The 13,149-nt window shown below is 52.5% G+C and overlaps 1 protein-coding gene across 1 annotated transcript in view; it reads right to left on the reverse strand.

The window, feature by feature from the left end:
• Positions 1-9,662, reverse strand: part of robo1 (roundabout, axon guidance receptor, homolog 1 (Drosophila)) — a 28,298-nt gene extending 18,636 nt beyond the window's left edge. The window contains exons 1-5 of the mRNA XM_047035408.1: positions 9,430-9,662; positions 9,040-9,197; positions 4,139-4,259; positions 2,877-3,015; positions 2,626-2,753 (exon numbers count right to left, since the gene is read on the reverse strand). Coding sequence (XP_046891364.1) covers positions 2,626-2,753; positions 2,877-3,015; positions 4,139-4,259; positions 9,040-9,197; positions 9,430-9,598 — 715 coding nt within the window. The 5' untranslated portion in view covers positions 9,599-9,662. The remainder of the gene's footprint in view (positions 1-2,625; positions 2,754-2,876; positions 3,016-4,138; positions 4,260-9,039; positions 9,198-9,429) is intronic.
• Between the last annotated feature and the right edge of the window lie 3,487 nt (positions 9,663-13,149).

A 13,149-nucleotide genomic window follows, 5' to 3' on the forward strand; every position in this document is an offset into this window, starting at 1 on the left:
GGAACACTGTCTGTCTATGCACAACCCAACACCCCCAAGAAACTAACCCTTTCACGTCTTTGAAATAAGGGACAACTGTGGCAGGACTATACTAGAGCACAACTAGAAGAATTCCGATTCTGTGAACCCATGAAATACATAACAAATTGCATAACTATCCCTGTGGGAACTGAACTGTGTGCTAAGACACTGTGTGCTAAGACACAGTTCCTATGAACAGAAACTCATCACGTCAGAGGTTTTGGCAGAACACGGGCTTCAAGAAGTATTTACATTAATTCCACTCAGGCCTTGAACACAGGGACATGTGATCTAGCTCTGTAAAACTCAGTGTAAAACTCTCAGAAACACTGAGTACCACGGCAATTACATCAGACATTCAGCCGCTGTATAAGCAATATTGCACAACCACATCCTGCCTGTAGCCAGGGCTGAGGAAGGAGAGGAGAGGAACCATGTTACGTCTGATTGAATCTCTCCTCAGCTCCTGTCTCCCTGCTGGGGTCTGACTGCTGGGAGAACTCCCCATGTGATGACACCATGGACGGATCAGTCGTTTCATGTGCCAGCCATCAAATATAGGACAAACACGACTTTATCTGATTGTCTCTCTCCACTTTTTCCCTCTTTTCCCCTCCCTTTATCTCTCTCTCTTTCTCTCTCTCTCTCTCTCTCTCTCTCTCTCTCTCTCTCTGTATCTTATCTCTCAATCTCCATTCTGCCTTTCGATTTCTTTCTTAAGATTTTTCCTGAGGTCTTCTTTCCCGTCGCCCCTCCTACTCAGGCCTGTGCATTCACAGCTCCTCTCCTGTCATTGTCCTGCAGCTAGAATTAGAGCTGTGTCATTTCCTGGTGCGGGACTGTGGCTTGCTTGTCTTTAATTAGTCACTCTCCACAGTGTCTGGGCTCTCTCTGGCCTCCCCCCTGGCCTCTTCATAACCCACTGCCTGGCGTTCTACTCGCCCTGGCCTCACCCTAGCCCTCTCCCTGGCCTCACCCTAGCCCTCTCCCTGGCCTCACCCTAGCCCTCTCCCTGGCCTCACCCTAGCCCTCTCCCTGGCCTCACCCTAGCCCTCTCCCTGGCCTCACTCTAGCCCTCTCTCTGGCCTCACCCTAGCCCTCTCTCTGGCCTCACTCTAGCCCTCTCCCTGGCCTCACCCTAGCCCTCTCCCTGGCCTCACCCTAGCCCTCTCTCTGGCCTCACCCTAGCCCTCTCTCTGGCCTCACCCTAGCCCTCTCTCTGGCCTCACCCTAGCCTCCTCCCTGGCCTCACCCTAGCCCTCTCCCTGGCCTCACCCTAGCCTCACCCTAGCCCTCTCCCTGGCCTCACCCTAGCCCTCTCCCTGGCCTCACCCTAGCCCTCTCCCTGGCCTCACCCTAGCCCTCTCCATGGCCTCACCCTAGCCCTCCTGCAATCTTGAAAGAAGCTGTCTAGATACAGTCACCTCTATGGACTCATTGAAAATCATGGGAGAAACTTATTGAACCAACATGTCAATACTGTTCCCTTCGATTAACCAGGCTCTCTTCAGAGTGGCAGGGAGAGAGAGAGACGGGTGGACGCATAGATGAGGTTATTGACTGCTGGGTCCAATCATGATCCTCAAAGCCAACCACAAATCGCTAGCTGCTTGAAGACATAATAACTCCACAGGCAGCAGTGTGCAGATGAGCAGTCTGGGTAAGGGCCATGGGCCACTGGAGGGGTGAGGCTGGAGATTGAAATGTCCCGTTTCTTCATGGCTCCCCCAGACCGCTGGGAGTAGTCCTTACACTACCGACCTCACCACAGACACCCCTACCCACTCCTCCCCCTCTACCCCACCTCCCCCAGACCCAATTCCCATCCCGTTCTGCTCCAGTGCCCTGCCGCCACCCCCACCCCTCTCCACCCTTGTGCATTGAAACCCCTGCCCCCCCTCCTCCACATCTCTGGAGCATGGAGACCCCCCCCCCCTCCCATTAGCTGGGTGTTAAATGGCCCCTGTGTTCCCTGGCTCTCAGGGGGGTCCCGACCCCCAGTCCAGCTGAATGACTGCTTTCTACATGTTTACGCTCTGCGACTGCCTGTGTTAATAGGATGTTGACTGGAGGAGAACCAGGGGAGATTATCTCCATAGACATGATACACAGCCTAGTACCTAGTACATGATCCAGAGTTTAGTACCTAGTACATGATCCAGAGGTTAGTACCTAGTACATGATCCAGAGGTTAGTACCTAGTACATGATCCAGAGGTTAGTACCTAGTACATGATAAACAGCCTTTTTCATCAAGTCTCTGGAGAAACTGCACTCACAACTACTGAAATCGATCACACGCTATTGAGCCCCCTGGGGTGAAATGTTACAGATTCTATGGATTTTTCTTCTTTTATTAGAAATCAATTGGTTAATTGAGAGAAAATTGTTTAATTTGATGCGCCTTTGAGCGTGTAAAAATGGGATTGCAGTGGTTTAGCACTCTAGAACACCAGACCTGCTGAAACATAATGGTTCAAAATCAATATAATTCACATTACAGGAATTGGCAAAGATAGAAAAGGCCGTTTTTTCATCCATTTTCCCACTAACAGCTCCCAGGTGCATGAGTATGCCTGTACATGAGCCATGTGGCGGGTCTTACCGTGGACGGTGAGCGTGGCGGAAGCCTCGGCCTTGCCCACCATGTTCTCCGCCACACAGGTGTAGGAGCCCACGTCAGCCGAGACCAGCCGCCGGATCTTCAGGGTGTGGTCCTCGCGGATCTCGTATCTGAATCGAGACGCGTTCAAGTCAACACAGATCACACCAACACACACCCAACCACGGGCGCACACACGCACACACACTGAAGTCAAATCCAGGTTGTTATGAGAGCCAGGCGATGAGTCACACCTTCCTTTGGGCAGGTCCCCGTCCTCCTTCCTCCAGCGCACCGTGGGAACTGGGTCACCCCGGGCCTCACACCTGAACTCCACGCTCTGGTCCACCAGAACCACCTGGCTGCCTGGGCGACGCACAAAGCTAGGACGCTCTGTTACACACACACAAACACACACACACAAAAACACACTCTTAAAGTTAACGTTCTCCAGTGTCCCTGTAGTGCCAGAACATGATACGGCGTTGTGCTTGAGCGAGTGTTTCGACCTGACTCTGACCAGTGCTCATGCCTGCAGGCCAGAGAGACCATGCTAACATTATGAGTATGTTAAAGCCATCCCAGCTCCTTTTTATAGCTCCGGGTCTGTCCTATCCAAGAGTCCTATAAAAGACTGCAATGAGGCTCCATTCCCTCGCCTTGCTATTGGAATAACCCCATGAAATGAAAGGAGATAGCCATCTAGCTAACCTCGTTCCCTCCGACCCAGCTCCCTCTCCAAGCCTACAATCCCCTAAGCAGAAACACAACAGAACACGGGCGCTCCACAGGGAACACTTAGCAGATTTCCTAATACCTTTAATCTCTCTCTCCTTCCCTGTTTATTTGCTGATATGTCCCCGGGCTCAGAAACTCACAGCTTTGTGGTTTGACCTCCCTCACAGCAGCACTCCGGCCCTGCTCTGTAGGAACAGGCCCTGAGCCACCTCAGTCAACAGAGACGTCTGTGGAGACTCGGAGTTGAGATGTGGACTCTGCCATTGGTTCAGAACAGACCAATGGCAGGACGGAAGCCGGCTTTTGAAGCGCAGCTCTGTGGTGTTTCTGTATTTCGGCATGCATAATGATAATCTTCTGTGAAAGGAAGAGAATGCTTGGCAGCGTTCCCATTGGCAAGGATGATAAGAGGTCTGCAGGGACAGGAAGTAAAGGAAGTGGAGGAGATGTTCATAAGTTCATCTGTCTGGAGAGAGTCGATACGGAGACGCTGGAGAGCTGGGATGGGGGTCAGGGGTCAGGGATGGTGAAACAGGGCCCAGCTGGTTGGAGGAGCTGGGATGAGCTGGGTGGGTCAGAGGGGGAACCAGCAGGGTGTCCCTGCTAAACTGTGAGACCGAAGCCTACACCACACTTCTCCTGGAGGGTCAGTGACACCAGTTAATCTCCGAGGACGTTCCCTCCACACGCAACACGTGATCTCTGTTTCCCACGAGAGAGACAGAGATATGGAACGGGATAGGGAGAGAGAGGGGATGGGAGAGAGAGGGTTACTTACCGAGCACAGTGAGTTCAGCTATCTCACTCTCTCGCTCGCCCACCATGTTGGTGCCTACACACACATATTTCCCAGCATCACTCTTCCTGGCGTTGGTGATCATCAGCTTCCCTCCTCGGATCTGAGGGAAAGAGGAGGAGGTCAGAAGAGGTCAGAGGGTGAGAGGTGAAGCCAGGAGAAATACTCGGTCACCGGGGAACTGCCAACCGACAGAAACCGACAGCCCACTCACACAAAAACACCCTTCCAAAACCATGGCGAAAGAAAATCCATTACAGTTCTAAACAAACAGGCACTAGACATCTCAACCCTACGTATAACAAACCCTCACTACAATGCCTGTGAGCTCGCTAACAGGAACGTTCATGGAAATACGCAGAAGAACTGTGGCATAGCCTACAGCACAGACTTTAGTTAATGGTCTCCCTGCTGTTCCCACTTGTGGTTTCTATCACTTTATCAGTCAGGCATACCTCGGGCAGCCCAAGCCAAAAATCACTTGCCTCAGCCTCCAAAGCCACAGGCCCCTGAGGGAGCACCTGAGGACTTGCAGCCAGAAGCCATAACTGTCCTCTGAAGGAGCCATTACTGCAGCCACAACATCAATGCTGCTCTGTCCTCTACGGAGAGGAGCCATTACTGAGCGGAGCTTTCCAGACTACTGTACGATTCTACTGAAGAGGTGTACCTCAGAAATGTGGAGATATTCTCACACACACACCCCCACACACACACACACACAGACACACGCGGACACACAGACACAGGCAAGCGCACACGCCCTACAAGGTGAGTGTATGTTGTCCGCCCAGGTGAATGCGATTGCTGCTATTTCCCAGGGCTTTGATTACAAGCCAGAGGATCTGCTTTGTTCTCAGGCAGGCCCCTGTCAGGCCCCGCCCCTCGGTCAGGCCCTGCCCCTCTCTCGGTTGACAGTCCTGCCAGTCAGAGCAGGGACACACAAAGGCAGGGTACACCACTGATCTCCCAGCTCTGAGGGGCTTAAGGGTTTAAACACACACCTCAGCCCACAAGCACAGGACCCCCACCTATAACCATGTAACAGATCCCTTTATTAGCAAACCACTGAGGTATGTGTGTGTGTGTGTGTGTGTGTGCATTCGTAGATTGAGAGAGGGGCACCACACACAATATTGCTGTACAGCTTGTCAAAGGCTGACTTCACTCAAGCGCTTGTACATGTGTATTCACTTTATGAGGTGCTGGGTAACGTCGCTCTGAATCTAACTCACCTTGGTCAAAACTCCCCATGACTCCACTGTAACTGACCTGAAAGCAGAACTCACTGTCACCAAGGAGACCGGTCGCTGTTAATCTACCACGAACTCCTTACATAGACCCGACATCCTGTCCAACCACGACTATCTAAAACAATAGTAGTCTGGGAAGATGGTGACAGGTTGGGAGTGGGAGTGTGTACAGAGGGAGTGCAGAAACATTGTGTGACTTCATGGCCCATCTGTGCCATTTAAGAGCCCATCTGCGTTGAGGGGTGAGGAGAAGCTAGAAAAGGCCTGTCCACATGCCACAACTGATCACTCCTCATCCCCCAGCCCCGGAGGCCCTCTGGAGGTGATCGAGTCCTCCAGGAACACTGTTTACCCCACCGGACACAGTCTGGAAGCTTCTGAGGCATTCTCGGGGCCTCTCGACCCCTGTTTAATATTCAGAGTAAAGAGAGTTCACCGAGCAGTGGACTAGGGGCCCCGGGAAGGGCCCCAGGAGGGCAGATCACGCCCCCGCCCCAGTCCGGCTGGCCCCTAGGACCCCCTGTGGAGTTGGAGGGGGTTTGAAGTGTCATTATGTTACTGTTTGTTTGAGGGGAAGGCTTTAGCTGCTAAAATACTGTGACACTCACAAAGGGCCCAAGGTCAGGTCATATCATCTAGTGGAGAGGGGGGGACGGGTCCCAAGGGGGGCTGACATGAGGATCCACTTTAGGCCCTGTCCACTCCATCCGTTCTCCCTTCTCTGTGAGGATGTGGCACTTTCCCATTCTCCACAGGCATAGCTGGAGTGCCTGAACAGCAGGGCTCTATGGAGTGGCCCCAAGAACCTCTCTCTCCACCCCCCCCACACACACACACACACACACACACACACACACACACACACACACAAACATACAGCTGGGTGGCCGCTGAAACATCTATCTGTGGATATCCTCTCCAAAACACACGCACAGACAGACACACACACATACACTGCAGAGATGGTGGCCTTATAGTAGAAATAGCTCTAGACCTTTTGTCTCGTGTCATTTGGCTGATACAGCACAAGCGCCCATTGAGCTCATGCTGTGGTATTCACACAGAGGTGCACTCTACTGAACCATAATCACACACCACTTCTAAACAAAAGCTGGGTAGACAATGCACTGCCATGTCCACCATTAGTGCCAATGAGAATGACAGTCCTCACAGACCAACCATGGTTTACACTCAAAGTCGACTGGGTCCAACAGCACCTTTTTACAAACACTTCTTCAAAATAGATGGTCATTTTCCTCTCCCTCTCCCTCTCCCTCTCCCTCTCTCTCTCTCTCTCTCTCTCTCTCTCTCTCTCTCTCTCTGTCTCTCTCTGTCTCTCTCTCTGTCTCTCTACTCCACCAGTCTTTCAAGTCCTCCTTTCTCTCCTTCACTCTCTCTTGTCCAGCATAGCACATCCAGCTAATCTTCAGCGCAGGTGTTTAGGTGGAAACAGCACGTTCCAACACGTTCCTGCTCTGGATGGGGATCATGGCCCAAACCACACACAGCAGAGTGTGTGTGTGTGTGTGTGTGTGTGTGTGTGGGGTCCTTTGATGAGCTCAGCTGTTTTTCACCAATGGAGCGTTGGATGTCTCTCATTCCGTGCTCAGAGACCCCACCCCCTCCCTCCCTCCAGTGCAGGCCTGGCCTCCTCGTACAGTACAGCCCCTGAAAGAGACCTACCCCTGAGAAACCCCTTTCACCCTCAGCATGCAGCATGTAGCACACCCCAGCAGACTCTGACCACCTTTGCTCAACGATGAGCAGTGTGTGTGTGTGTGTGTGTGTGCGTGTGTGTGTGTGTTAAGGAGGGCTGATGGAAGCCAGGTGTGTAAAGAAGCCCTGATGACAGGGGAGAGCAGGCTTTGTTCTGCTGGCAAACTATGGCAGGTCCCAACACAGCTAGAGACTCAAACACACACACACACGGGACATATATGATAGTGAACCCAGAGACTAATGTTGTGAATACCCCCCCGCCTCATCAGGGCCTGCTGGCAGCACTGGGAGGCAGGCCTGATTAGATCCATTTCAACTAGATTGTGTGCTTGTTTCTTTCCATGACACTGGTGAAGTAGACCAGGTAGAGCTGTCTCTCCCCTGGTACCAGCACCTGTCTCTCCCTCTCCCCTGGTATCAGCACATGTCTCTCCCTCTCCCCTGGTACCAGCACATGTCTCTCCCTCTCCCCTGGTACCAGCACCTGTCTCTCCCTCTCCCCTGGTAGCACTAGCTAGCAGGAGCAGCGTAGCGGTCGGAGGAGGGATATGCGCACTGCGCCCTCACACTGCGCCCGCACACTGCGCCCTCACACTGCGCCCCCACACTGCGCCCTCACACTGCGCCCTCACACTACGCCCCCACACTGCGCCCCCACACTGCGCCCTCACACTGCGCCCTCACACTGCGCCCCCACACTGCGCCCTCACACTGCGCCCTCACACTGCGCTCACACACTGCGCCCTCACACTGCGCCCTCACACTGCGCCCTCACACTGCGCCCGCACACTGCGCCCGCACACTGCGCTCGCACACTGCGCTCGCACACTGCGCCCGCACACTGCGCCCGCACACTGCGCCCTCACACTGCGCCCGCACACTGCGCCCGCACACTGCGCCCTCACACTGCGCCCTCACACTGCGCCCCCACACTGCGCCCCCACACTGCGCCCTCACACTGCGCCCTCACACTGCGCTCACACACCAGTGACATTTACGTAGCGTATGACCCACTTCTCTCTCTCACAATCAGGCCGAGGGAAATCTATGAGACAAACAGAGCCAGCGTATCCGCTGGAATAAACTCCAAACAGGTCAGACAGGAAGTCAGTGTCATTACAAATGCATTCCCATCTGACTGTAATGAGTGAAAAAAAAAAAAAAACAGCTGGACTTATTTGTTTGTCAGTCCGTGACCACGCTGTGAAGGGCTAGTCTGGCTGAGAGCTTTACAGGTTAACCGTTCACAGTGGCTTCCCATTAAAGACCACAGACATAGCATGGCTGTCAATGTGGAGAGATGAATCAGATGTGCGTCGAGTTAGCTGTTTGCTGACTCACTCCCTCTCCCAGCGCTCCACTCCACTCCTCAAGCATCCATGCGGTCAGGAAGATGAAAACACCACAAACAGACAGTTTCCTGCTCCGTACAGATGACCAGATGGGAAGAGATGTGCTCAACTGAGACACCCCAGGCCCTGGCTTATCAAGGTCAGCCCTTAAGCGAGCACAGAGGGGGGATCTAAACTGCTGCTCAGAGCTCGGCACCCGGGCCTCTACTCTGCTCTCACTTAATAAAAACAGTAGAATTGGTCAGTAGGGCTGAACTGTTGTATAAATCACACAGAGAGGCTTGTTTGCAGAGTTTCCAGTCAGCTCATTCTCCACTGAAGAGCTATCTACAGGCTGGAATTATTCCCCTACAGGCTAATCAATGTGGGTGCTGAGTGATGAAACAGACCTCATCCTAACCCACAGTCATTAAGGACCACTGAAATTGCTGCCCTACACGAGACAAGTTGTCTATGTGTTTTTCATCAGGATTGGTGGTGTTATCAATTATTTTGCCCACTCTCCGCACGGACACACACACAAACACACACACACACACACACACTCAGAGATACTTACTGTGATTCTTTCATCCCGGTCGTCGATGTTGGCAGCGTCTTTCTTCCAGGAGATGCTGGGTTCAGGGTGTCCGCGAGGTGGCTGGCACTCCAGGACGGCCGGCTCGCCCGCGGCCACGATCACATCAGCAGGGTTCTGTCTGAAGTCATCACGCAAAACTAGGGGAGGAGAGGGGGAGGAGAGGGTTAACATGGTACAGCCATCAACAGAAAACCTTAACAGGGAATGACAGTGGATTACACAGTGAAGTGTATTGGGTATAGCTACCAGAACTACCCACCAGACCACATCTCCCAGTTCCCCCCCCCCCCCCCCCGCTTCCACACACACACACATACACACCTCCCAACTCACCCCCACACCTCTACCCACCAGCCCTTCATGCCTCACCAACACAACTGATCCAGGGGTGACAACCTAGCGTCAAGACGTCCATCATCACATCTAAGAATGGCTTTGACCCGCCTTCACCGCTGGAGCGTAACAACCCTGCAGAGCGACACTCACACGGACACACACACACACACACACAGTACACGCCTCCAGACATACTCTTCATCGCGTCCTCCTCGTCACCTCCTCATTGTGAACATGTCACTTTCACGTCCCCAGTCAGCTGTCTGACACTACACAGTCATTATAGGAGACACTCTCACCCCCCCCCAGAGTGATGCCGGTCTGACTTCTACAGAGGCTGTGGACACCCAGCGGTGGAGGAAGCTGGAGCTGGAGCTTAAGAGTGTCACAGTGTTGGGCAGCAGCGCTGAGGCCTCCACCATCGCTGCTGCTCAAGATAAACTGAGGAGATTTACGAGGGCAGAGAAAGTAATGAAAAAGAAACAGCCTCCCATATCTACGGCGAGCGGCAGTAATCACTTCTGCAGCTCCGCTGTTTCTGTACACACGTAGGAAAACAGAAATAAAACGTGGCCTCGTAAATCTGAGAAGGAAATTCAAGCTGGATTTCAAGTTGAAGTATGCAGGAACTCAGTGTGTGTGTGTGAACGACGAAGCCCAGATACAAAGCATGTGTGTATACTGTTTGACGGTGTGTCTGGATATATATATATATATATATATATATGTGTGTGTGTGTGTCTGCTGCACATGAACAGACCCCTCCATGCCCCCCACCCCCATCTCACGCCCCAGCTCTGCCCCCAAGTCACCACGCTGCACCTCCACCTCAGATCAAAGCCAGGCTCCCTCCAGGAACCTGGGCTTCTGACAGAATACTCATTCCTGCCTAAACCCTTTAAGCACTTAATTGGCCATGGGCGAGCTGAGATGCCCTTGCCCCAGCCTTCAGGAGAGCCCCCAGCATCTAGGAGAGCTCCCAGCCTCCAGGAGAGCCCCCAGCCTCCAGGAGAGCCCCCAGCCTCTAAGAGCCCCCAGCCTCCAGGAGAGCCCCCAGCCTCTAGGAGAGCCCCCAGCCTCCAGGAGAGCCCCCAGCCTCTAAGAGCCCCCAGCCTCCAGGAGAGCCCCCAGCCTCCAGGAGACCCCCCAGCCTCCAGGAGACCCCCCAGCCTCTAAGAGCCCCCAGCCTCTAAGAGCCCCCAGCCTCCAGGAGAGCCCCCAGCCTCTAAGAGCCCCCAGCCTTCAGGAGAGCCCCCAGCCTCCAGGAGACCCCCCAGCCTCTAAGAGCCCCCAGCCTCCAGGAGAGTGGACAGGAAACCCTATCCCTCACCAGGAAATGACTTTCCCAAGGAGATGGGCAGTAATGGCTTCTCCAGACTTATCTCCCTATTAACGGCTCTGACCCCTCATTGTGTAGCTACATCACATCACACTGGCCAATGATCTACTGACACTATTGTCGGGCTGCTCAGTCTGGAAGTAAGTCATTCATTTCCATACAGTAAGCTTTGGAAGAGAACAATTGGAATCCAGTGCAGCTGGTACAATGCCAATGGTATTTAAACTAGTATGAAGACCAAAAATAAAAGGCTCTTTACTGACCACGGAGCTTGCAAGCACTCACCTCTCCGGGGATGGAGAGAATGACGGAACAGAGAAGAGGAAGATTGTGTTGTGTTGTGCAGGGGAAGGCCTGGGGTAGAGCTGGCATCCTCCAGTGTTTACAGCAACACTCCACAGTGACCACCTCTCCATCGCTCGCTCCCTCTCCCTTCCGCCTCACTGTACACCATTTCCCCGACACCTTCTCTCCATAAACACAGCTGAACACCACGCTGCAAATAACCCATCACATCTGGGAGAGGTGAGAGAGAGAGAGATATCGGATGGGGAGTAGAGATGAATGAGGTGGAGAGCTCCAGTATTTCCGCCAGAGGCCCAGTGGTATCCGGAGACATGCCAGGGGAGGCTGTCTTCCTGGCCCTGCATCCCTCCATCCTGTCACCCCTCAGCATGGGAGCTTTTGAATGACTGTGTCTGTGTATGGCTATCTGTGCAGAAACCCACTGTGTGGGAATGTCAGTGTGTGTGTCTGTGTGTATGTGTGTGTATGTGTGTTTGTGTGTTTGGAATAATGGGCCAACTCTGCCACTCTGTCTGTCCTGTGAGCCTGCAGCTGTCCTCTGCCCAGATCATGTTTCCTTAGCTATTAACAGGGAGGGAGGCCACACTGTGTGTGTGTGTGTTGTGGTGTGCGTGTCTTTGTGTGTGTGTGTGTATGTGTGTGTGTAAATTGAGGGATTCACAACTCAGTCTTATAACGTGGGTCTGGGCCACATTCATAAAGGTTTGGGCGTGAAGACATGTCCATGTCTGTCCTGGCTTAGCCCAGCTATGCTGCAGGGCATGATGGGATACTGGGGTGAGAATAAGGTCCCACACATTGTTGGAAATATCCTCGTAAATATACTCGTAAATCGAATTGGATCTGTTTCTGCCATCACCACTATGCTGTGATAATCTGTTCAAGATTCTTGTGCTGTGGATTAAGATATCCGTCATTTGTTCAGGGTGACATGTCTCAGTGGTTGGGGCTTTCTAGCTGGCTAAGCACATGCTCTATCATCCATCTCCAGGGGGCTGCAGTGCCTCAGCATACAGAGACAAGTACATGAGCCCATCGCTAGCGAGCCGCCATTATCTACAAGGCCTAGCCTAGCCTGCCTCCACCACAGGTCTGACAAATCACTCTCCAGGTCAACAGTAGCTCTCTGAGCAGAGCGAAGGCTAACACAATTAGCTCCCAGCATTTCTTCTTCGGGAACCCTCCCTTCTAGAAAAGGTTCTGCTACTCTCGATTCCAAAAACGCAAGGGTTCATCTCCCCCCCCATGCCATGAGTCCACACCCACACACACACACACACACGCACACACACACACACTCACACACACACAAACGCACACACACCACAAACTCCCTCTTTCCTGGGGAAATTGAAAACAGATGCTGAAATGTCAAATTAAAATGAGATTCTTGTGCTGCTCCTCCAACATTAATGAAAATGGAGACTTGATGCGGCACACCAAGCTGAGCTGAGGATGATCAAATGAGCTTTGTTCCGAGGAAATTAAACGGATTAATGTAAGCTTTCCCTGAAATCTTCAGGAGTATTAAAAAAAGAGCCATTGGGGATTCAATAGATTCTGTCAGAAAGCCTTCAAAAACAAACCTAAAGAGAGAGAGCAGAAGAAAGAGAGATACTGTGTAGTTCAGACTGGTTTGGGTTTTTTTCTTGAACCAATATGGAGTGGACTGACCACAGGAGAGGAAATAGAAGAAGAAAAGGAATGAAGCAAAAAAGCAATACAAAAAAAATAAAGAAGAAAAGGCAGTACAAAGGAGATGCATAAAGGGAAGGGAGGATAGAGGAGTTGTGGAAGTGAATGTGTTATAATGTGCTGCCCCCCCTCTCTTCCCCGACTGTCCCGCCCTTTATGAGCTTAGCTGTGCTCCTAATAAACTGAACAAATTAGCTTGATTTGGACGGTGGGGCGCCACAGACTGAGGCCGTCACTGGCCAAACATGGCCGCCCGTATGGAAGCTGCCGGGGATTAGAGCTGGAGCGGGGCTCTGGAGAGGAGCACACGGCACGAGGAAACACGGAGAAAATATGAAATACCTAATAACTCCCAGATGTGCATGGCTGCACAAGCTGCTTAAGACCCAGACTAGTTGGCCTCTCTCTCTCTC

Source organism: Hypomesus transpacificus, chromosome 15, assembly GCF_021917145.1.
Source record: "Hypomesus transpacificus isolate Combined female chromosome 15, fHypTra1, whole genome shotgun sequence".
NCBI lineage: Eukaryota > Metazoa > Chordata > Actinopteri > Osmeriformes > Osmeridae > Hypomesus > Hypomesus transpacificus.